General features: G+C 40.6%; 1 protein-coding gene across 14 annotated transcripts in view; it reads right to left on the bottom strand.

Annotated features, from left to right (window-relative positions):
• The window catches only part of SLC25A21 (solute carrier family 25 member 21), a 513478-nt gene that overhangs the window by 184175 nt on the left and 303952 nt on the right, over positions 1-25351 (bottom strand). For all 14 annotated transcript variants that reach the window (XR_014810647.1, XM_084968940.1, XM_021099142.2 and 11 more), the window contains one exon: positions 21837-21885. Coding sequence is in view for 12 of the 14 variants with exons in the window: in XM_021099146.2 (XP_020954805.1) it covers positions 21837-21885 (49 nt within the window). In the remaining 2 variants the exon portion in view is untranslated. The remainder of the gene's footprint in view (positions 1-21836; positions 21886-25351) is intronic.

Below are 25351 nucleotides of genomic sequence, written 5' to 3'. Positions count from 1 at the left end.
CCTGGGTGGGGTCAAGACGTCAGTGTTTTAACTGGCCCTCGAGGTGACTGTCACACACACTGAAGTTTGAGAATCCTAGCTCTCCCTAACTGCGGAGCAGTGCCCTAAATACAGTACCACATCCTCTGGGTTCTGACATGGTATTCTGATGCCTGACCGATATTTATGACATCTGTACATATCAATATTTATACGTATTATGCATGAGACCAATGGATTTGTTCCTTTGTTTCATTCAATCATTCTCAAAGGGGGTGGGGGTGATTTCTGCCCCCCAAGGGGTATTTGGCGATGTCTGAAGACATTTTTGGTTGTCGCACTGGGAGGAAGGTGCTACTGGCATCTAATGAATAGAGGCCCTGGATGCTGCCGAAACACTCCACGATGCCCAGAGCAGACCCCCCCCACACACCACAACAAAGAATTAACCAGCCCTTAGTGCTAGTAGAGCTAACATTGAGAAACCTGGTTAACCTTACAAAGAAAGAGATTTCTTTAGGATCCCTATTAATTGTGGGGAGGGAAAAGCAAGGTGAGGAAGTCGGCATCCAATCTGGTGTCTTTGAACACAAATCCCCTGCCTGTGTGTGAGGAATGTTTACTGACTGCTGACCGACTCTGTTTATTGTTGGTCCGTAAAGGAAGTAGAAGCTTTATGACCCTAACCAGGAACTGCCGGCTTTGTTTGCTCTCCCTCTCTTGAGCCTGTCCTTCTGTATATTGTTTCTACTCTGACTTCATTCTTTGATTCCAAAGCAGTTGGGCCAGTCCTGATCTGGATCTTGAGCTAATGCTTGAGTCCTGGCTGCTCAGACATGACATGTAAGAAGAGCGGGGGGATTCTGGAGGCTGCCAGTGGGGCTTGTGGGTGCTGGGGGAACAACCTCACTGAAATGCTGACGTCAAGATTCTCTCCCTTCTTCATTTGGGAGAAGCTAGAGGAAGGGGGGCCACTAGCACCACTTTGGAGAGATGTAGAGCTGGCGAGGGTTGTGCCAGACACAGAGGGTGATGGATATTTGAGTGCAGCCTGGGATCCCTGCGTCTTGGAAGATGGCTGGTACAGCAGAGGTGGGCACATGGGGCCATTTATTGAGTGAAGCTGGCTAGAATCTGAACAGGCAGGAACTGGGCTTAACTGTGGGACAGATCTATGGAGACTAAAAGCTAGACATTGGCAGCATGTCCCACACAAAAAAATGTGGAATCAGAATAAGTAAGAGTCACATATATTTGGCTTGTTTTTCTTTTCATGTAATCTGGGGGAGGCCTGTCCACTGTGCTGTCCAAGGAAGCTTGCTGCTGGTGCAAAAGGCCATTAAATTCCTGTGAACAACTCCTGGCAACTTTTTTTCACAATGCTTTTACAGCCCTCACATTTCCATGGAGTCTTTTCACATTTCCCCCTGTTTGACAACTCTATAGTGCACTCCAGTAGCCAAATGGAATACAATTCTATTTTCATTTTAAAGGAAATTTGTATTGAGAGTCTAAAGTGTGCTTGATCGTAGACCTGGGGTCTAGATCTGCCTTGGTTAGGGTCTCCGAACTTCTTACCATCAACAGCAATGGAGACAGGCAGTATGAAGGCTCCGTGGAGGTCAGGGCCAACAGGGGAAAGCTCACTTCCTAAAAGACACCAAGCGAGGAAGGAAGAGGCCCCGGGATGGAAACACCTTTCAGGCAGCACCCTGGGAGTCTCTATTTAAACAGGGGACCTTGCGGAGAGAGGCTCCAGATCCCATTACTGACTGGCCGGCTGAGAGGCAGATTTGTTTTTATGAGCTCTCAAGGCACACATTGGGGACCGGGAGTAAATATGGAGAAAACTTGCTGAGATCATACTCCTTTTACACACAAGGAAAGGAAAAGAAAATTATGCAAAGGCTTTTTTGAGAAGGGGGGCCTACTAGTAAACAGCCAGCAAGCCAAGTGGTTTTTTTTTTTTTTTTTTTTTTTGGTCTTTTTGCCTTTTCTAAGGGCCACTTCTGGTGGCATATGGAGGTTCTCAGGCTAGGGGTCCAATCGGAACTATAGTCTCCAGCCTACCCCAGAGCCACAGCAACACGGGATCCGAACTGCGTCTGCAACCTACAGCACAGCTCACGGCAACGCCAGATCCTTCACCCACTGAGCAAGGCCAGGGATTGAACCCGAAACCTACCTCATGGTTCCTAGTCGGACTCGTTAACCACTGCGCCACAATGGGAACTCCTAAAGTTTTAAATTTACTCTATCGAGGGGGATTTTAAACAAAGAGAGGATCAGATCACTCAGCCCTCCTGCTTCCTTCGGGGGATGGTGGAAAGGGGAAAACAGCTGCTTGGACATGAAGCAGTGTAAGGGTCAAATATTGCTCTGCCCAGCGCTGCTGACATCACTTAACTCTCCCCAGGAGAAGGGGCACTGGCGTCATCTGCTGAGCTGGCTGGCTACAGGCCTGTAGATGGGCCACCGCAGCTCTCATGTTGTTTCTCCTTGAGCACCTACCGGGTCAACAACTGCAAATGAATATGGCAATTAGATTCTAAAATTTGTTTTTACTGGCTTTGGGGGGAAATTTTTTTTCCCCAATTTATGAAAACACAATGTAGCCAGTAAGTTACAATATGAATGTGAGTTTCAAACGTTGCATAGTCATTAGGCTAATCATTAGTCATTTGCGGTTGACAAGGAGGGTTATAATTTGACACCTGGCAAAAATCAAGCAGATTTCAGAGAATTCAGGGCTGGGAAATGAGATTGGAAAAAAAACACCCTCTTTTTCCCTAGGAGGTCCCATGAAGTAAGCTTGCAAACCTCTTTTCTCTCCATAGATGTGAACTGCCCGCGATTCAGGGCTGTGATGTCTCTCCATCTCTGACTATTGGACCACCACCCTGCCAAGAGCCTTGTGAGCCCTGGCCAAAGAATCCGCCTCACAAGGCTCCCAGAAGTGAACCTTTGGGAGTTCCAAGAAGGAGATAAATAACTTCTCAACCTGATGCTGAAGCAACAAGAGACCACCAGAAAGTTTCAGTGTCCATTCTGAAAATATTTTTTGAAGCATCAGAGTCATGGGAGAAAGGAGTTATAGAATGACAGAATCCTTAGGTCCTAACTTCTCTGTAAAATTCCAGTTTTTCTTCTGTCCACTATCTATGACCATTTCCTTCTGTGTAATATGATCAAAATAGTGAACCCTGAGTTTGTCTTTTCTGACCCCTGACCTCTCACAGGTGTTCTGGCTCATTTCCTGAGAGTTATGTTTGATTTGGGAATGCTTCCCTCTTTTCTCCTGTTCCCTTGTTACAGTTTGAAACCTGGAACACCCGCATACAAGACCCCGACTATCTCCCTGTGCTACCCAAAAACACTCTTAAATGTTCTCTCAGAACTTGGCAAGCATCTGGACAGGGACAGTTTTCTCATACTCTGGGAAATCAAAACGTAAAACACTAGTTCTTTTCTAATTCTTCAACCTCAGAATGAATTTTGAGGTCATTTCTTTTTCTTTTTTCTTTTTTTTTCTTATTTAACCTAAAAGTTTCTCTTTTAGTACTAAAAGGAAATCAAATAAATAATCTACTTAAGTTTTCAGTATATACCAAGGAAATAGAAAAGTTAATTTGAGATTCTTTAGGACTAAGCATAGCAAAAAGCTAAAAAATTGTTCCAAGATTATTACTTCAGAAGCAAAGATTAACATTTTCTTAATAAATCTCTCTCTCTCCCTTTTCTTCCCCCTACCCTAAGCTACCTCTGCCTCTCTCAGATTCCAAGGAGAAGAGACTAGAAAATACTACTTTTGGAAGTCATGCATTATTTTTATTTTGAAATGGAGCTAGAGCCCTGCTTAATCCTGGTTGTCTTTGAAAAAGGAAAAGCTTAAGATACCTAACAAATCCTGATAAAAAAGAGATTTCCATACCTTTTAATTCAATAAGAGGTTAAGCCAATTCACTGAGCAATGCAACAACCTCTCCCTACTCCATCTGGCATTATTCATTAGAAACAAGTACACAAACAAACAAAAAAACCCTAGCCTTATGAGTTGTGCAAGTTAAAATAAGATATTGTGTGCACTAAAAACATTTCCTTAAGGAGTGTCCAGGCTAGCCTCATGAAGCCTACCTGTCACCAGCATCATGCTCACCACTCCATGCATCACCCCCAAGAGTGAGTCTGTCTCTTTCTATGCTAGTGGGAAGGGGCGGTCCCTGCAATGGACTGGAAAAAAGAGTCTTGAACTTGGGTAGAAGAGAATGGACAAGACCTAGAGAGGCTCAACTCTCCTGGGTCTAGATGGCAATTTCTTACTGTCAGAAGCAGTCAAGGAGCAGCTGGTATGGAAGCTCTGGAATATTCACTGACACAGAGTGAATTTACGAATATCATTTCTAATTCTCTGTGGTATAAAGCTATAACGCACAAGTTAAACACCAAAGAAAATACAACGTATGCTGTATAAAATGCCTAGGTTACATGGCCAAAGAAATATGTGAATTCCATAAAGTAGGTGAATTGCCCTTGTGTGAAGCCTGGCTCATGATTGGAGCAAAAGACAGGCTTAATGTTTTCGTTTGTTTTATTTTTCCAAATATATAATTTTAAAATATACACGCATCAATTTTTAAACTACCTTCATTCCATAAGTGTTTATTGAATGCTTACTTTGTGCCAACACCCTGCCCAGACACTGCATACATACATCAATGAACAAGAGAAAGAAGGTTCCAGCCTACATTCCAGTAGAAGTAGACAGTTAATGACTACACACATAAATCATCCCCGAGACATCAGAAGACTAGAGCAAAGATAAATAGAGTAATGAAAAAGAGTGAAACACAAGAGGCCACTTTAGATGAGGCGGCCAGGGAAGACCCTCAGGGGAGATGACAAGCAAGCCAGCGTCTGAAGGTTGAGAAGGAGCCAGTCATTCCAGGAAGAAGGGATACCAAGCACACAGGTTCTGAGACGGGAGAAAGCCTGGCATGTTCAAGGAATAGCGAAATCACACTGGTGGAGGTGTACTAAGATCATGTTTTTAAGCAATGAAAACATGGCTTTGGAAACACAGAATATTAAACTGGAAGAAGCCTCTAAGGTCATTTAGGGGAATACTCTTAACTTCCAAGTGAGGAATCAAGTCCCAGAGCAGTTCCATTAATTCCCACTGCTGGGGCCGACAGCGACAGCGTTGAACTAGAATGCTGGCTCCTGTATTCATCTTCCTGCTTGATTAAATGTCTCTCTGAGTTAATGTGTTAATCACATTCTGACTCAACACTAAAAGCCTGTCTGCAAAGGGGTCATTTCTGCTAACCTCTCCTACTGGAATGAAAATGGGTCAGAATTCTAACCAGCGCCCACTTTAGAACATCTGAAAAAAAAATAAAAATTTTTATGTGTACTAGTTATTTTCAGAATTTAAAAGGACACAAGTGCAGAGAATTTAAATTCTAAAGCCTTTTATTTCCTCTGAGAATTTAGCAGTACTGAATTAGATCTGAAAGACGTTTTGCCATGATATGTTGTGTTTTTTTCATAAAAAAGAGAAATGCATATTCCAGATAGAGTTTGATTACCAAAAATTGAGGATATTCAGCTTAATTTTGGATTGTTTTTGCTATAAAAGTACGTAACCTATTAGGTACTCACAAAAGTTTCACTGGAGAAAATATTATTCAATAACCCCAAATGGGAAAATTTTATTCTGTAGGAACTTGGCCCAGAGTATGTAGAGTTGCATCCAGAGAATATATAGCTCTATTTATCATCTTGCAAACTTCTTCATTATGTCAAAACTAAATCTCAGCTGTGCCCTGACTGCAATGCAAGAGCAACACAGGCTATTTTAGCCATCTCAACAAGAATGTTTTGAGAATTAATCGATTTTCCAGGAATGTTTAAATAATTTTATCAATTTTTGGTCAAGGTTCACAGTTATGATATTACATTATCAGCTTTGATTTTATGTTTGTCTAAAGAAATTTATGGCTTTTATTCTTGCTTTGCAAAAAGGAAAAACAATCTTCTAAAATGTCCATGATAACCATAGTTTTCAGTCATGCTACAATCCCAACAATTCAGATCTCATTCGGCTTCATTCCCACTCTACGCTCAACTCAAAAGCAGCTTTCCCATGGGCAGGACCTGAGGTCCCAAGGGTCAGCTCATAATTGTGCTTTTTCTTCTCAAGCAGCTCCTTGCTCAACACGTTAAGTTCTGTCATGATACAGGAAGAGCCCAAGCATTTCCTTCATGGCACATGACTTTAAGGAAGATTCTAGCCCTTTGACACAGGCACCTGCTCTTTACAGATGCAGATGAGAAGCAAATATCCCTGATAATTTTATTCTCACTGATTGTTTAGAGCTTACAAATCATTTAAAATAAAATAAGCACTACAGCCAAATAAAGAGCAAACATTTTGTTCTTGAATTTAGAGCTAGAGCTTATCTCAAACAGTCTTTGGATAGCTGCTGAAAATAGACATGGTTATTAGTTTCAAATTCTCCCTTCCCCCCCAAATCCTCTACTTAAAATAGATGATTATCTGAGAAAAGTTGATGTTTGCATTAAAAACACTGAAAAAATCCCATTTGTTTAATTCAAAATAATCCCAAATCAGTTTATTTTATAGTCATAATAAATTCTAATAATCTAAAATTGGAATCTAAGCTATGGTTAAGGCAAAATATCCCATTATAGGGGACCCTGTGATGGGCACTGGCTAAATAAGACGGTTAATGAAGTTGCCGAAAATTTTAAATTTGGGACAAAACTCAACTTAGGGATAAATTGGGGAAAAAAAACCCTGGCTGAGGACTGGGAGGTGGGGGGGACAGAGGAAGTCACATCATGCTGATGCTCACTTTAGAAGCAATTCACTTTTCCCATGACAAAGATAAGAAAGCCATTTAAGAAGGATTTACCTTTCAGCCCACCCCCCCCAAAAAAGGATGTCTGGAGAAGCCCATTGATGGGCATGAAGAAGGCGAAGAAGGGACAGAGACTGTTTCTCATCCTCCAGACTGGGCTCAACATGGAAGAAGTCTTTGCCATTGAGCAGAGGGAAGGGAGAAATGTCAAAACAGAACACACCTTACATTATTAGCTAAGGGAGACTTCTAAGCCCATTTCATTAATTGAGGAATAATAGCTACTGTACTCTAAACAAACACCAAATCTCTATTTTAAAAACTTAGACAAAAACCCAAATTAAGGAGTGATTAAACATTTTACAAAGGTTCCACAATGTGAGTCATAAAAATAGCATGCTTCTCTAGGGAGTGAGTTAAAAAAGAACTCTAGTTACAAAAAAGAAAAAAAGAAAAGAAAAGAAAGAAAAATTAGAAACAACATTTCAAGATTATGTAGGGAGTTACAGTTGATTTAACCTAACAGAACTGTGTTATTTATATAGGGGGAACTGGTTGGATATTTTGAAAAAGAAAAGATTTTCTCCTTATTAATAAATCCGAAAAATAATTTCAACCTACAGTAGCAAGATTATTCTGCATAAGATCTTTGGGACTAATTTTTTTCTCCAGTGCCACAGAACAACAGGTTTTTAGATTGTTCTCTCATTCTATCTCTTCCTAATTATTACTGGGCCACTGGAGAAATGGTTAAAACTGTTCAGTAGCAGCAAAGGCCAACAACACGTGAAGCGTTCTCTATGGATAAGGAAACTCTTGCAACCAACGCACCCAATGGCCTGGGTTTATGTTCAGTGGGAAGGGTCACCAAATATAAGGGAGGGACGAGACTGTCTACAGTGAACCCTTCTGAGTTTTCTACAGTGTAGATAAAAACCCTTTTCCTCCCAAAGAGGCAGAACATTGTCAAAGTAAAAATCCCAAGAGTAATATTAATGAAATCTCTTCATGGGATTATGGTCTCTCATCCCCAAATCTTCTGTCTTTTTCCAGAAAGTCACACCTATTCTAGAAAATCATGCAGCATTTTTTTTTTTTTTTTTTTTTTTTGCTTTTTAGGGCCGCACCTGTGGCAATATGGAGGTTCCCAGGTGCTAGGGGTCCAACTGGAGCTGGAGCTGCCAGCCACAGCCACAGCCACAGCCACGCCAGATTCGAGTCATGTCTGTGACCTACACCATAGCTCACGGCAATGCTGGATCCTTAACCCACTGAGCAAGGCCGAGGATCAAACTTGCCTCCTCATAGATATTAGTTGGGTTCATTACTGCTAGGCCGCAATGGGAACTCCTAATGCAGCATTCTTAACAGTGCACAAAACAGGATTATTTTCTCATTTTAGGGTCAAGCTTAGGTTATATTAGTCTTTTAATCACTATATAAGTGTAGGACCTTTAAAGTGTGCATGAACTCATTGGCAATGATGAGTTTAATTTGTAATAAAGCACTTAGGTGTGAGAAATGGCATTTTAAAGCACACATTTATTTAAAATCCATCCTGTGTACCATTTTATTGGGCTATGCCCATGGCATATGGAAGTTCCCAGGCCAGGGATCAAACCCACACCACATCAGTGACCCAAACCAGTGCAGTGACAACACCAGATCCTCAACCAGCTGCACCACAAGGGAACTCCCTGTACACCATTTTTACTTGATTATATTAATAAATAAAATCTTTAATGATGACTGCATGGAAAGAATGACATAATCAATGCAGAGCCACAGTGCTCCCACCACCCAGGACGTCCTTGCTTTGGCTCAGTAACTAGAGAAAGACATTTCAATTAAATAAAACAATCCCCCCCCCAAAAAAACCCCTAATATGGTCATGAAAATTCAAAGGTAAAGTTGAAGTTACAATCACAATGTATTTCAGGATTTTGTAACCATTTCATACTATTATAAGTCACCATTGACTGATTTAGCTATATGCCAAACACCCAAAAAAAGTATAGTTTATAAAAATGTGGTTCTACTCTTTGCTTGCTTTACTTCAGACACATTCTCTCCATCGTTAGAAACAAGCCATGACAGTGGTCTAGCCCTGGATTTCTATGCATGGTGAGAAATCAGGCATAACCATGGTCTAACCCTGAATGTGATCTTAATGTTTTATACCATGGACAAATCATTAACATATGGAAATAACTCTCTCAGCTGCTCCATAACTTTTTTTTTTAATCCTGTAGACTATTCCCTCCACTTTCTGCTCTATCCTGACCTTTTTCCACTGTTTCCTCCCCATTATAAATGAATTCCTTTTTTTTCTTTTTTCTTTTTTTTTTAAGGATCTATTGGGGGAAAATTTTTTTCGTTCCTTGTTTCCACCCTGCTGTTCTGTTGGCCCCAATGTCTGCTCAACGTCCCCTCTCCAACCTCTAAATTAAGTGTTCATTTTCAAGTTCACTGCTGTGCTCCCCTCCCCCTATAAAGGGAGGCTATGGATGCTCCCCAGCCCTGGCTCCTTGCTCTCTGCTGGGCTCCCCATGAAGCAGGTCTCACCATAGCATGTCCTCAGATTTCTCTTTTTAATAAAGTTTGTGGTGGGCTTATGCCTCTAAATCATTTTTACCCCTCAGAGCCATTTACCTTCCCTCTGTAACAACCAACACTCACTCCTCTCCCATCTCTTGGCACTGATTTTTGCCCCTATAACCTCACTCAGTAGGACAAAATGTGTTTTCTCTGGCTGCAGATAATATATTCCCATATCACTCTCACAAACCACAGAATGAGCTCTGCAAGGAAACCTCTGCCCTTCCACTTCCCGTCACTGCTAACAAAGCGGTTTACAGAAATGAGACCAATGAGAACCACAGGTTAATGAGATGTTTAACACACACACACAAGGAATTCTTTGCATGAAGACTTTTTACATAACTGCCTATGGGGTATTTAGCCATGGTTCCCAAAAGCTGACCCAATGACCAATCAGGCTTAAGATTCACCCAGAAGGGTGTTAAATATAAATATCCACAGGCCCCACCCCCAGAGTTTCAGATTCAGCAGGTCTGGGGTTTGGGAGCCACCGAGACAGAGAGAGAGAGAGAGAGAGAGAGTTAATCAACCTCAACAGCTTGAGAAAAAGCCACATAAACACATATATAACAAACTGTGGAAGCCAAATTTTCAACCCATGTGAGTCTTTAGAATCCACACAGTGATTAATAAGTTTGGAAAGAAGAATGATAAGACTTTTCAGTGCAAGTTAAGTCCTGATGTGAGGGAGGATGAAAGCCAAGGTATGCACTGGCCTGTCCACTCAGCAGCAGTCTCTGTGTCTGTGGGGACAGCAGGGACGCCGTCTCACCTGCCTCCCATCCCCGCCTTCCCCTACACCCACCTAAAGATGTGCCTTGAAGCTCTTTGACAGGACATGCTTTTAAAAGATCATCTTTACATGATGGGTAATTTAGTTCATTTGTCCCTGATTTATGTCCTGTGCGAAAGTGAAACAAAACAAAAATGATGAAAAATGACCGTGGACAAAACATAATGAACACCTCAGTAATTCGGTCTTCCTGAAGCACAATGAGCCATTTCCTTTCATGGGAATAAAAGTGTGAAGGGGAGGTAAGCTAAAACCCACTTGCGCTGTGACTTCGATAAATCTGAGGGGGTTTAAATACCACTCTCTCCATACAAGTACAAACCTTCAAATGCCTATGGAGTGAAACTCCCTCCCACCCAGGACCTTGGTTATTTGTAACTGTCAACCCATTTTAAGCAAGAGTATTCTTCTTACTAAGGAACCACCGGACCACCTCTCTTTCCCGTTTAAGAATTCCTTTCCCGGAGTTCCCGTCATGGCGCAGTGGTTAATGAATCCGACTAGGAACCATGAGGTTGTGGGTTTGATCCCTGGCCTCGCTCAGTGGGTTAACGATCCGGCATTGCCGTGAGCTGTGGTGTAGGTTGAAGACGCAGCTCGGATACCACGTTGCTGTGACTGTGGTGTAGGCTGGCGGCTACAGCTCTGATTAGACCCCTAGCCTGGGAACCTCCATATGCTGTGGGAGCGGTCCTAGAAAAGGCAAAAAGACAAAAAAAAAAAAAAAAAAAAAAAAAAGAAAGAGAAAGAATTCTTTTCCCCCTTGCATTCTAGGCCTGTGCTGTCTAACCCCATAACTACTAATTACATGTGGCTATTGAGCATTTGAAATGTGACTATCGATACGTAGATGCACTCTAATTGCAAGATATGCACCAGATTTCAAAGACTGTGGGAGGAAAAAAGAATGCCAAATATCTCAATAATTTTAATATTGATTAACATGTTGCTATGACAATGTTTTGGATATATGAGATCAAATAAGACATACTGAAATAAGATACATTGTCAAAATGAATTTTATAAAATATTTCCTTTTTATTCTTTGAAATGTGGCTCAGAAAACTGAAAACTATGCATGTGTCATACATTTTGTTTCAATTAGCCAGCGTTGTCCTGGAGGAAGTCCAGCATTTCGCTTTCCATCCCAAAGCGTGCCACACTTGCTCCCTCAGCCCCTTCAATGTCCTGCACAGGTTTACTGCACCTACCTCTCATCTTGACACACCTATTGGAGACTCACCTCACTTTTGCCTAGTCCATTCCTGAAATGTTTTTGCCCATCATCCTATCATTTCTCCCTTATTATCTCAACAGATTCTTACCTTCTTCCTCCTTCACGAACTTTTATGTTTTTCAATAAAGACAACAACTGCATATTATTCACTTTCTAGACATTCCAATTTGGCCACAGAACTCATAGGCTCTCTGCTCCAACTATACTGAATTACTGATTGTTTCCAAACACTCATTGATCCATTTGTTCAACAGCATTCACTAGGCACCTCCTGGAACTATGCTTGCCATGGGTGGTTTCAGCACACAGCCCTAAAATGATGTGTGGAATGATGTCAACAGGAACGCACAGATGAAAACGAAGCTCTCCTGTTCTCAGACCCGGAAGGACTCTATACTTGCAAACACCCCTCTGAAGAAAGATTTAAATGCAGTGGTCATATAACACAAGTCTTCCGGCTTGGAAACCTGAAGCCTCCTAACTCCATATTAAACATCGCCCCCCTCTCTCTCATACTTTGTATTCTCCCTAGTGTTTCCCTGACTACCTTATAAACTCCATTTGTCTTGGTAGTTCCCATTTCCTTTGCTGACACAGTATTAAACACCATTCTCTCTCTCTCTCTCCCTCTCTCTCTCTCTCTCTCTCTCTCTCTCTCACACACACACACACACACACACACACACAGTCATTTATTTCCTGAAATAATGGTAGGTACCATTATTGTTTCTATTTAAAGATGAGGAAAAAATGAGGCACAGGATAATAAAGAAAGAAGCAGAATTTGGAGCCAGGCAACCTAACTCTAAAGCCAGGGTTCTTAATTACTAGGTAATCCTGTCTTAGAGTACAAACAGTAAGGATCATGTAAAAGCTTGAAGCTGTTGAGGCCATCTGGTGCTACATGAGAGAAGCCACACCAAAAATGAAGCACATATAGGGAAAGGAAAGCTGAAGGGAGAGAGGGAGAGACAGGGAGATAGGGAAAGAAGAGAGACAATATGATAGACTGTATGAGATACTACTAATTACTTTATTTGAATTTCTAGAGGATATGAAGCCAGAAACTAAACTACTTTTGGTCTTCCTAGTTATATAGTGAATAAAGTCTTTTGTAGCTATGGGTTCTTAACTGGGAGTCCAACCACAATTGTACACAAAGTTCTTTGTATGTAAACATAACTATAATACAGAGTATAGGCATGTCTCTGGGGAGAATCTCAAAGGAGATCTTGATTTTACCTAATTTCCCTGTTTACATCATCTTAGCCAAATCTTCTCTGCTAAAATCAGGTGGAGACACTTAGAATAAGACTGTTGTCATGTGGTTAGCCTATGCTCACATTAGGTCTCTCCCTGGAGCTACACTTCCATGAAGAATAAGCTATCCTTATATAAAGCCAAGTGCCACAGTGCCTAAAACCTTTTCAAAAAAGATTTATCAATTATAACTTCTAATCATCTTCTAAAATGCAAAGTGAATTCCCATAAAACATGCTGAATTGAAAATGCATGCTTGCGTAGTTCCCATCGTGGTTAGTAACAAAGTCGACTAGTATCCATGAGGACACAGATTAGATTCAGCATTGCCATGAGTTGTGTGTAGGCTGAAGATGCAGCTCAGATGCTGTATTGCTGTGGCTGTGGTGTAGGCTGGCAGCTGCAGCTCCAATTCAACCCCTAGCTTGGGAACCTATATATGCCACAGTTGGAACCCTAAAAAAGACAAAAAAAAAATGCATGCTTGCAACCTAAGTGTCCGCCAATAGATGAAAAGAAAGAGAAAATGTACTATATGATATAGATCTACATTGGAATACTGTACAACCATGTAAAAAAGGAAATCCTGCCATTTGCAACAAGATGGATGAAACGTGAAGATGTTAGGCTAAGTGAAATAAATCAGGTCAATGTAAGACTGTATGATCTTGCTTATATGTGGAATCTAAAAAGAAAATCAAAAATGCAGAATACAAATTGTTTGTTTGTACTCCACCTGGGGGTAGAGGTTGGGTCAAATGGATGAAGATGACTGAAAGGTACAAACTTCCAGTTATAAAATAAGTAAGTCCTGGGGATGTAATGTATAGTTAATAATACTGTATTGTATATTTGAAAGACGCTAAAAGAGGGGCTCTTCAAAGTTCTCATCACGAGAAAAATAATTGTAACTGTGTGGTGATGGACGTTCACTAGACTTACTGTGGTGACCACTCAGCAATATATATAGACATCACATTATTATGTTGTACACTTGAAACTAATATAACGTTATATATCCACTATATCTAAATTTTAAAAAAGAAAATGCAAATGCATATTTATATCAGCTTTCTCCAAATCCCACTAAAATGACTGTGCCAGTTATTTTTCTGTTTGTCTTCAGACTAGTTTTCACTCTTCCCTTGTCCTTCTCTGCTCTGTTATGCAGAGGGACCTGGCTGGGCTTTCAGACTTCCACGGGTTCAGCATATAGGAGCACTGGTGAGTGACTAAAGAGTAGGAAGAAGAGAGAAACCAGAGGATTTCCCCTGTCCCTGTTTGCTTCAGACAGGGAATCCTGCAGTGGCTGGGGCTCCCCTGAGACAGCTACCATTAGACACATCTACTATGGTTCCAGCTTTCATAAGGTAGCCCTGGCCCCTGGGCTTGGGTAATACCACCATCTTACCTGTCCCTCCAGCCAGGGGTTATAGAACTGATCATTTACAGATTGTGAAAAAAAAAAAGGAAAAAAAAATCCCTGTGAAGAAAGAATTTGGAAATACACTTTTAGAATTTGTTATTTTTCAGCAAAAAAAGAGGATTAGGCACAAACAGAACCCCAAAAGGAAAGACCAGGCATTCCCCAGGGGCTTAGCCATTAAGGACTGGGTGTTGTCACTAACTGCAGGAGCTCAGGTTACTGCTGTGGTCCAGTTCAATCCCTGGCCTAGGAACTCCTGCAAGCCATGGACATGGCCAAAAGAAGAAAAGACCAGACTTCAAGAAGTAAATACAGTTATTGATTCTGCCACATTCCAGTACATGAGCCATTTCCATACTCAGACTAATTCACTATATCACCCTTCAAGGAATAATATCCAAGGAGAGGCTAAAACAACTGTGAGGCAAGTGAGATTTGGCCTGGTGTGTCCCATGTCTGACATGGATGATGCCTGCAACAACTTAGAATCCAGTGCTCTTAGATGTTGCTAAGAAAAATACCTTGCTCAAATCACTAATGAATATGGTTTCATGTATTATCCTTCACAGTTTACAGTTTATCTTATTTAGAAACATAATTATCTCCTACACAATATAAGAATGACAATTTCAGCAATAATTTAGTCTGTGTGTTAATAATTTAGCACCTGTGTGTTAGCGCCCGGTGATAAATGCTACCAATCTTGCATATTCTACTTCAGATGCAATCAGTTGAAAAGTTTGGGTTTTCAGTTTACTCTCTGATGTTGAGTCTTTATTCAATGTACTCTTTATTTTTATGCAGGTCAAATGCCATCCACTACCCAGTTCCCTTCTCCTTCAGTCCCTTGAATGATCGTATTTTCTTTCTTCCTTGAAGTTGGTCAAGGCACGTGATTAGTTCCAGTCAATGAATGCCCTTTTCATTAAAATATCTACATAACAAAGAAGAAAGAAAAGCCCTCAAAACTTAGCACATCCATTTTAAGAAATATTCTATTCAAATCAAACACCATGAAATGATATAGTTTTTGAAAATCTAATGGGATCCCTATTAACTCATCAGATTATGAGCTCTTTGAGGGCAGAGCTAGCCTGGAACTCACACGCACTGGATACTCAACTCATGTCACTGAATGGATGAATAAAGGATTGAGTGAATGAATGAGTATAAAGTCAATATCTTGTCTTGTTTAAATAATTCTTATTTCTCCTCAATACTCATTTGAACACTGCACTAATTTAGGAAATCACTGTTGAATGAAAAAGATGATTTATTTCTCAGCAAGACTAACAGCAATAATCCAGTTTTTCAAAGAAAAAACTACAAAGGAAATGCCAGTAAGGAGGAGGACAGAATCAAGATGCAGAGGAAAGGATGTGTAGCTCACCTTCTCCCATAAACACATGAAACAACGACAACTATATGTAGATTAATTCTCACAGATAATCCACTGGCAGAAGACCTCAGACTTCCCAAAAGGGCAAGAAAACCTCCACAAAACTGTGCAGGATAAAAGGAAAAAAAAAAGAAGAAGAGAGAAAGTGAAGAGAAAAAAAGGAATCAGGACAGGACCGGCACTCCTGAAAAGCAGCTGTGAAAGAGGAAAGGAGTCTGAACCCTGGGAGGCCACCTGCTGTCACAGAGATCAGAGGAGAAAGAGATGGAGCCTCAAAGCCTCAGAGAAAAGCCTCAGGCAGCAGGTGTGAGGAGGGCAAAGCAGAGAGAGAACCACACAGACGATGGGTACCACCACCCAGTGTATCACAGCCTGACACACTTGGGTGGGGGCTGCGTGCTGAGGCTTAGGGTTGGCTGTCTAGAAACGGCCTAAGGGGGTCAGGGAGTGGTGCATCACAGCCCAGGGAGTGTGGGAGGGGGGCCTCTGCCCACCAGAGAAGTAAGACACCATTGTTGGGGAGTGCAAGGAGGGGGGCACACGGGCTCTCAGAAGGCAGGGTGCTTCTTGTGCAGGCTACAGGGGTGGGTGCAAGCTGCTGCAGTCATCTCGGACTGCAGAGGTGGGTGCTGCCCACCACCACTAAGAGTCCCTTGACCAGGCACTGCCCACTGCCCCAGACATCCCAGGGGTAGCCACCACAGAGGGCTATGCAATCAAGAGCCACCTGTTGCCCCAATATCCCTGGGAATGCACACACCCTAATCTTGCTGCCACCAAGGGTCCTGGGCACTGCCACTACTTCCCTAGGGGTCACTGCCACTGCCAAGGGTCTGGCAGGCAGGCGTTGTCTGCAGGCACTACCCATTTCCCACACCTCCCTGGAAGCACATGCAGGCCATGCACCTGCAAACCCCTATCAAGGGGATGATGGTCTGCACATACTGAGGAAAGAGACAACAAGCATCCAAACCAAAAGCAGCCTGCATGACAAAAAAAGTAAACCCACACAAGCTACTCAGTGATGCTTCTGACTATCAATAGCCCTACAAGACTACAGTAGACAACTGTTTTAAACTCACAGAGAAATATAAGCAAAATAAAGAAGTGCAGGAGAGTTTCCATTGTGGCTCAGTGGTAATGAGCCCAACTAGTATACATGAGAATGTGGGTTCGATCCCTGGCCCCACTCAGTGGGTTAAGGATCCAGAGCTGTGGTATAGGTTGCAGAAATGGCTCAGATACTACGTTGCTGGTGCTGTGGTGTAGGCCAGCAGCTGTAGCTCCAATTCGACCCCTAGCCTGAGAACTTGCATATGCCACATGTGTGGCCCTAAAATTTAGCAAACAAACAAAAAAGAAGTGCAGAAACCATTCCCAGGTAAAAGAATAGGAGAATTCCCCTGAAGGAGCAAATCATGAAACCGACCTCTGCAGTCTAACAGACATCAAATTCAAAAAGGAAGTAATGAAAATACTGAAAGAATTAAGAACATTACAGCTATCAACTGTAATACAGATTACTTTAAAAAGGAACTACAGACTATAAGGAGTCAAGAAAAATTAGAAAGTTCGTTTGCAGAGATGCCAGCTGAGCTAAAGGCATTGAAGAGAAGAATGAATAATGCAGAGGAATGAAAAAGTGACTTGGAAGAGAGAATAATGGAAATCATCCAATCAGGACAGCGGAGAGAAAGCCAAATGAAAAAAAAAAAGAAGAAAGCAACACAAGAGATCTATGGGATAATATAAAGCATGCCGACCCATGCATAACAAGGATCCCAGAAGGAAAAGAAAGAAAAAAAAAAGGAGGATAGAAAGTGTATTTGGGAGTTCCCGTTGTGGCGCAGTGGTTAATGAATCCGACTGGGAACCATGAGGTTGCGGGTTCGGTCCCTGCCCTTGCTCAGTGGGTTAACAATCCGGCGTTGCCGTGAGCTGTGGTATAGGTTGCAGATGCGGCTCGGATCCCGAGTTGCTGTGGCTCTGGTGTAGGCCAGTGGCTACAGCTCCGATTTGACCCCTAGCCTGGGAACCTCCATATGCCGTGAGAGCGGCCCAAAGAAATAGCAAAAAAAGACAAAAAAAAAAAAAAAAGAAAGTGTATTTGAAGAAATTATGGCTGAAAATTTTCCAAACCTACAGAAGGAAATAGATATTCAGATACAAAAAGCACAGAGGGTACCCAACAAGATGAACCCAAAAAGACCTACATCAAGACATACTATAATAAAAATGGCAAAAGTTAAGGAGAGGGGAATCTAAAGGCAGCAAGAGAAAACAAAGAATTAATTATAAGGAAACCTTCATAACACTATCAGCTGACTTCTTTATAGAATCACTATAAGCCAGAAAAGAGTGGCAGGATATATTCAAAATTCTAAAAGGGAAAAATCTGCAACCTAGACATTCCACCCAGCAAGATTATAATTTAAAATAGAATGAGAAATAACGAAATTCTCAGACAAGCAAAAATCTAAAAGTTTACAGCAACAGTAAACCTATCCTAAAAGAAAAATTGAGAGATACCCACTAAATAGGAAAGAAGTAAGAAGATACAGTAAAGAGGAAATCACAATTGGAAAGTAATCACCTAAATAAGCCAGTATACAGATCAAAAAGAAAAAAACTATTTGTGAAAGCGATAATAAACACAAGGAACAGCAAAAAGAGAACACGAAGATATAAAAAAGCACATCAAAATCATAAAATGTGGAAAAGCAGAGTAAGAAAATAGAGACCTTTTTTTTTTAAAGAATGTGTTTGAGCTTATATGACCATCAGTCTAAAGCAAGCAGATAGAGGAAAGGGTTAACACACTCAAAAAACAGGGCAACTGCAAATCAAAAACTAATAGATTCACAAAAGTGAAAAAGAAGAGGACACAAGCATAAAAGAGAAGGAAATCATCAAATCACAAAAAGAAAAAGAAAGGAACAAAGGAGAAACAGAATCAACTGGAAAACAAGGTGTTTGTCTTGTTCTGTTTTGTTTTTGCTTTTTAGGGTAGCACCTGTGCCATAAGAAAGTTCCGAGGCTAGGAGCTAAATCAGAGGTGTGGCTGCTGGCCCAGGCCATAGCCACAGCAATGTGGGTCTGAGCCACATCTTCCACCTACACCACAACTCACAGCAACACCTGATCCTTAATCCACTGAGTGAGGCAAGGGATCAAACCCATATCCTCATGGATACTAGTCAGGTTCATGACCCACTGAGCCACAATGGGAACTCCCAAAAACAAGGTTTAAAATGGCAATACATACATGTCTATTAATAATTACCCTAAATGTCAATGGGCTGAATGATCCAATCAAAAGACATAGAGTGGCAGACTGGATAAATAAACAAGAGCCTACAATATGCTGCCTACAAGACAGCCACCTTAGGGCAAAGGACACACATAGATTAAAAGTGAAGGGATATTGGGGAACTGTTATTTTTTGAAATGTTCATTTCTCCTCATTTAAATTATGACCATATGTAGCTTTGATAATAACTTTAAAAACTTAAAAATGGGAGTATTTCAAAATTGAAAAATACCTATTGAAAAATTCATGCATCAGACTATAAAGACATGAATGATTCAGCAAGCTACATTTCATATGCCTAAGTTTTCTAAAAAATAAAAATTCGTACAATAAGACTGGAGGCTGTTAAGAATTTTAGCCTTGGATTTCAGTGCCTCAGAAAGTGGAAATGAAGCCCTCTCAAAATAAAGAGCTATAAATTCTGGATATGTTGTCATGGTAACTGATCCACTTTAATAAACTGCATGTTTGCCTAAAGAGCTATATTTACTGTGATAAGCCTTTCAAAAAGTACATGTCAAGTTGGAGTATTTTTCAAACTATATAATCACTGTGCCCCTAGTCTCAGTACACTGCCCACCTCTTCACAAGCAAGGTATTTCTACCAGAGTCTCCTCAATACAACTGTACAATGGTATTTTCATTACCCTAAAAGAAACCCTTCACTCTTAGCAACTCTACCTGCCACTGCAGGTCTCTGTATCACCCTTAGCTCCAGGCAAACACTAATCTACTTTCTATCTCTATGGACTGGATTATTCTGATGTTTTATATAAATGGAATCACACACACACACACACACACAAGAGAGCATAGAAAAAGGTATTTCATGCAAATGGAAATGACCAGAAAGGATGAGTCATAATATTCATAGTAGACAAAATAGATTTTAAAATAAAGTCCATAAAGACAAGTATCTACAAAACAGAAACAGACTCACAGACATAAAGAACAGACCTGTGGTTGCCAAGGGGGAAGGGGAAGGGAGTGGGATGGACTGGGAGTTTGGGTTTAGGAGATGTAAACTATTACATTTAGAATGGAAAAATAATAAGGTCCTACTGTATAGCACACGAAACTATATCCAGTCTCCTGGAATAGACTGTGGTAGAAAATAATATAAAAAAAAGAATTTGTATATATTTATGACTGAGTCACTTTGCTGTACAGCAGAAACTGGCACAACATTTTAAATCAACTATATTTTAATAAAAAGAGTCATAAAGCAGAAAGAAAAAAAGAAGAAATGCCAGTGAAGAGTTCGAGTTGTGGCACAGCAGAAATGAATCTGACTGGTATCCATGAGGTTGAGAGTTCGATCCCTGGCCTTGCTCACTGGGTTCAGGATCTGGCGTTGCCATGAACTGTGGTGTGGGTCGCATATGTGGCTTGGATCCTGTGTTGCTGTGGCTGTGGTGGAGGCCAGCAGCTGCAGCTCCAATTTAATCCCTAGCCTGGGAACTTTCATATGCCACAGGTGCGGCCCTAAAAAGCAAAAAAGAAAAAGAAAAAAAAAAGAAAAAAAAGAAAAGCAATGCCAGTGAATTTTGTTGTTTCTAAAGCCTATATAAAAGATGGTCCAAAGACTATACACCACCTTATATTTGAATGTCATTTTAGATTTCCTTCATCCTCTGTTTGGGTTTGGTGACTTGAGGTTGCTATGGATTGAATGTTTGTGTCCCTGAAAATTCATATATTGAAGCCTTAACCCCAGTGTGATGGTATTTGGAGGTGATGCCTTTGTTGGGAGAGGCGTAATTAGAGTTAGATGAGGTCATGAGGGTGCCCCCAGGATGGGATTAGTGCTCTTATCAGAAGAAGGAGAGACCTCAGAGCTTCCTCTCTCTGTCATAACCATGTGAGGATACAGAAAGAAAGTGAATGTCTACAAGTCAGGAAGAGAGCCCTCGCCAATAAGGGAATTGACTGGCACCTTGATCTTGGATTTCCCAGCCTCCAGAACTGTAATAAGTGTCTGTTCCTTAAGCCACCTACCCTACAAAATTTTGTTATAGCTGCCTGGGCTAAGGAAGGGGCCAAATTCTCATCTTCTCTATCAGAAATGTAACATAATTTGCATATCACAGTTAACTCCCCTTGCTTTCAGTAACCAGCCTAAGATTCTATTGCTTCTTTAGGTAAATTAAGCAACATGTCCATTCAATGACCAATTATTTCCTAATTGTGGCAGTAAGGGTTTGTTCGACTCTCATCGTTTCATAGCTCTGTTTGCTATTAAGCTTCAACTTAGGTATGGTGGTGTTAGGTTTTACGCAATGCAAATAAATTGAAACTTTCACCATCATTTCAGAGCTTTTAAGTTAAGAAGAGAGTTGAGTAGTTCAGCAACAGTTTTAACTTTTTAAAAAATTCTCTAGATCATATTAAAACACACAAGATTTTTTTTCCTTTGGTAAACAGATTTAATACTTTGTCCTGATTTGATTCTCCCTTTAAGAGTAAATGAATTTTTCAGGAAATACGGCATTTTGCACTGGCAAACAGTTGTAGGAATAAACTCTTTAAGCACTGTTTAAGAAGTTTTCTTGAAATTTTGGAGTCTCACACCATAATGCCGACTATTATACAGCAATCTGTTACATGCAATGCCAAATGGAGGTCTGCTGTCATAATTCACTATGTTGAGTTTAGTTTTTACATCATTTTGATAAATTTCCCTCCCTTTCCAGTTAAGTCACAAATCATACCTTATGGTTGTCATGCAAAGGCAGTAAAATGTAATATACCTTCGGATGACCTCTATCCAGAAATGCTTTTCACTGCTCACATTTTATCTGTCAAATAGTACTTTCTTTAAGAAGTAAATATAGATTCCATTATTGAGAGAAGCTACCAGCCTAGGACAAGTTCTAGCATTTAGTGTTCTGAATCTTAATTTGAATATCAGCCAAAGTCAATAAAACTTGTTTATGCAGAACCTTACCTGGTTTTCACCACATCGAGAGGGTGCATCAGGCAAATTTCTACAAGACCTGAAAGACGATAAAGAAAATTCCAATAAATACTTATGTAAACACTGGTTCTTATTTCCTTGACCTTATTGATTTCTCAAGTATGAAGATTCAAAGAAAAAACCTGGGACTCTGGACATGACAGGTAAAAGAGGCTAATAACAAAAGACTAAAGTATAATGCAATTTTATTTCAATGAGAACAAGATATGTGAGTGAGTTTTTTTTATAAGTACTCTGGCACAAGCAGGGATTTTTAAGCAGAAGAGTGATATTAACTTCTATTAATTTGTCCTCCCAGCAATCTAATCATCTGTCCATTCATCCTCCCACTGCTCCCAGTCACACTTACTAACATGCAAACACATGAGCAATGATGCTCCAACCCGCCTCCCCTTTGGCAAATGCACCATCTCTCTCATCACAGCATAGAGTTACTTAGCTTAGGTGTCCCAAGCCAAGTGCAAAAGAGCCAACGCCTATCTAGAAGAAGAGAACACTATCATACAAGGATGAACTATGATTGGTCAAGAACAGTTTCTTCTCAGTGTTCAATGCCCTGGGCTTTTCCTTCTCCCTGGAATATTCTCCTCCTATGAGGACACACACACACACACACACACACACACACACACATACAGTTCTGAGAATCCTACTTATCTTCAGATCTCAATTTGGGCAACTATTTTCGTAGAAATCCCGGGGCAGAGACTGTTAGTTGTCCCCTAGCATTCATCCTCTTTTCTTCCTGGTTGCCCAGAATAAATACTGAATTTCCCAACCTCCTTTGCTGCTAGGTCACCATGAGACCACGTTCTGGCCAATGGGATGTAAGCAAAAGTTGTCTGAGCAACCTCCAGAAGTCTTTTAAAGTTAGAGAGCCTGTTCCTTTCCACCCTTTCCCTACCTCCCTCTGAGGAATGTGGACCTAGGGCAGGAGAAGCCATCTTCACAATGAGATGACCTGGGGAATAGAGGTCACACACAGCACAGCAACAAGACAGAAGTAGTCCCTGACACCATGGAGTTCTGCTCTGTCTACCTCCAGACAGTCCTGTTGAAGAAAATTTCCTATTCCCTTTAAACTACTACCATTTGGGTTTCCGACACTTGTACCTAAATCTAATTCTTAACTGATAGAGGTACCTTTTGATGTGCTCCCACAGTGCCCTGAATTTCTGTTATTATAGGCACTGCAACTGTTTTCTTACCCAAAAGTTCCATGAAGACAGAGACTTCACCTGCCTTATATCCCCATCACTTTGCATGATAGCTGGTACTCAGTAAGTTTGATAAACACTTGTTGGAAGTTACTAAGTTAATGCTCATTAGAGTAACTGCACATGCCATTATGTCAGCTCATTCTCTAGGTAACTCGCTGCACTATCCTGCATTTATTTCATTAGCTTGAACATTATACAAATAAGGAAGTAAGGACAGAGAAATATTGGTAAAAATGATATGAAATAAACCAAGGAAATCCTCAAATGTGGAACTGCAGTACTGTTGATCACATATCCAGATGTTCAGCTCCCAAGTAAATGTGAGAAAGCAACCAGTAACTCAGCACCCAACACACTGGATGATTCACAAATGATTCTGGAGCACTGTGTGCATGCAGGGTATTGTGTTATATGCTGGGACATAGCCTGATGCAGCATTCAAGATGCCTGATAGGATGAAGGATTTCAAAGGTGGGCACAGAAGTGACACATTGAGAACAATCTTCCATGTAAAGGGAAAACAATAAGCAGAGAACAGCAATATGCATAAAATTAAGTTTCCGCCTCATGATTTAGAGGTGCTATTTACAAAGTGAAACATTATGTTCTACATCAATTCTAGTCTTGCACAACTGTTTACTTTTATTGTCAAATTGTCAACTGTCATCAATGAGCTATATGTCATGGTTCTCATAAAATGAATGACAGAAAACGCAGACAAGTATTTACAATTTTTAAGTAAAGTTTAAATTCTGTGGCCTAAGTGTGCTTTATATTTGAAATTATTCATTCTAGGTCACAAGGCTTATTTTTTTGTGAGGTGAAGCTCATTCAAAAAATTTTAAATGTATATATATATTTTGCCAGGAAGCATTTTCTACAGTTTTCACCTACTTTGCCAATAACCACTGATGGATGACTCAAGAGTGTCCCTTTTCCTTACATTAATAGAAAGAGAAAATCACATTAAAGAACCATCACTTCCTTCCAGAAAGTGATGGTTTTTTTTCTTTTGGAGATTTAGAATGCTTACAATGTAACGCAGAAGACCAATTTTTTAAAACCACCCTTTTACAACCTAAGCCACTTAGGTTGTAAAAGTGGCTTAGGAGAGTAAGTCTAAGCTTAGTAAGCCTAAGCTTAGGAGAGTATGGGACCACACCGATGGACTAACTATGGGACACACCACCCCTGCCAACTCCTAAAGCATTGAAACCTAGAATACCGTCATCATTCCTGTACCTTCCCTCCTGGCCCATCTCTGCCCTCACCCATGAACAAAGTTGCAATGAGTGGGCCTTAGCTGCAGGATGGAGGATGCAGAAAACAAAGTGCCCAAAGGTAGACTTGAACATAGATTATCAGAGGACAATGTCAGGCGATCCTTTCGTTAAAGTCTTAATTTTTTTTTTCTTTTTGTGGCCACCCTATGGCATATGGAGTTCCTCAGCCAGGGATCAGATCCAAGCCACAGTTGCGATTTATGCCACAGCACTGCTGCAATGCTCGATCCATTAATCTTTGGTGCCAGGCTGGGGATAATACCTGTATCCTGGTGCTGCAGAGATGCTGCTAATGCGGGAACTGCCAAAGTCTTAATTTTGATTTTAACTGTATACAATGTTCTTGTACGTTAATCTTCTCTAAGACACTTTGAGAACAGTCTTGCAAATTTATTCAAACTTCTTATCACTGAGTCAATTCATACTTCCTTTCTCTACAATCCCATGACATATACAAGTCATGTTACATTTTACATTACCAATATTATATTAAAATTCTACTACATATATCAAGAATAGCTTATATCATATTATGGATAGTAATATACACAGATATATATATATAACTGTCTCTCCACACTGCTCTCTCCACCCCCAGGCTTGCCATTGCAATAGTCATCTCCAGACACTGTAGTCTATGTCAATGGCATCGCCTGCACTTGTGAAAATGCGTAGTCAAATACAAACCATGAGTTCTCAAGAAGAGGGAGTATTTAACTTTATAGGCCCACTGAGTAGGTAATACCAAATACATGAAATCTACTCAGGAAGTTTGCCAAATACATGAAATTCACTCAGGAAGTTCTCTTATCTACACTCACTCCCTTGCTTATCTTACTCCAATCCATGGTTTTAATTACCATCTACATGTTAACAAATTACCAATTTACATTTCCAGTTCAGACTTCCCTTTCAATATCCGATTGCTTATTTGACATCTCTGCTTGGATATCTAAGAGCCATCTCGAAATTCACATATTTA

Source organism: Sus scrofa, chromosome 7 (genome assembly GCF_054392235.1).
Source record: "Sus scrofa isolate SSC_HxYL_T2T_F1_AM1 chromosome 7, Sscrofa_HxYL_maternal_Yorkshire_Landrace_v2.0, whole genome shotgun sequence".
Lineage (NCBI taxonomy): Eukaryota > Metazoa > Chordata > Mammalia > Artiodactyla > Suidae > Sus > Sus scrofa.
The sequence above is the reverse complement of the archived record's forward strand: the minus strand, read 5'-3'. Positions and strand labels throughout refer to the sequence as shown.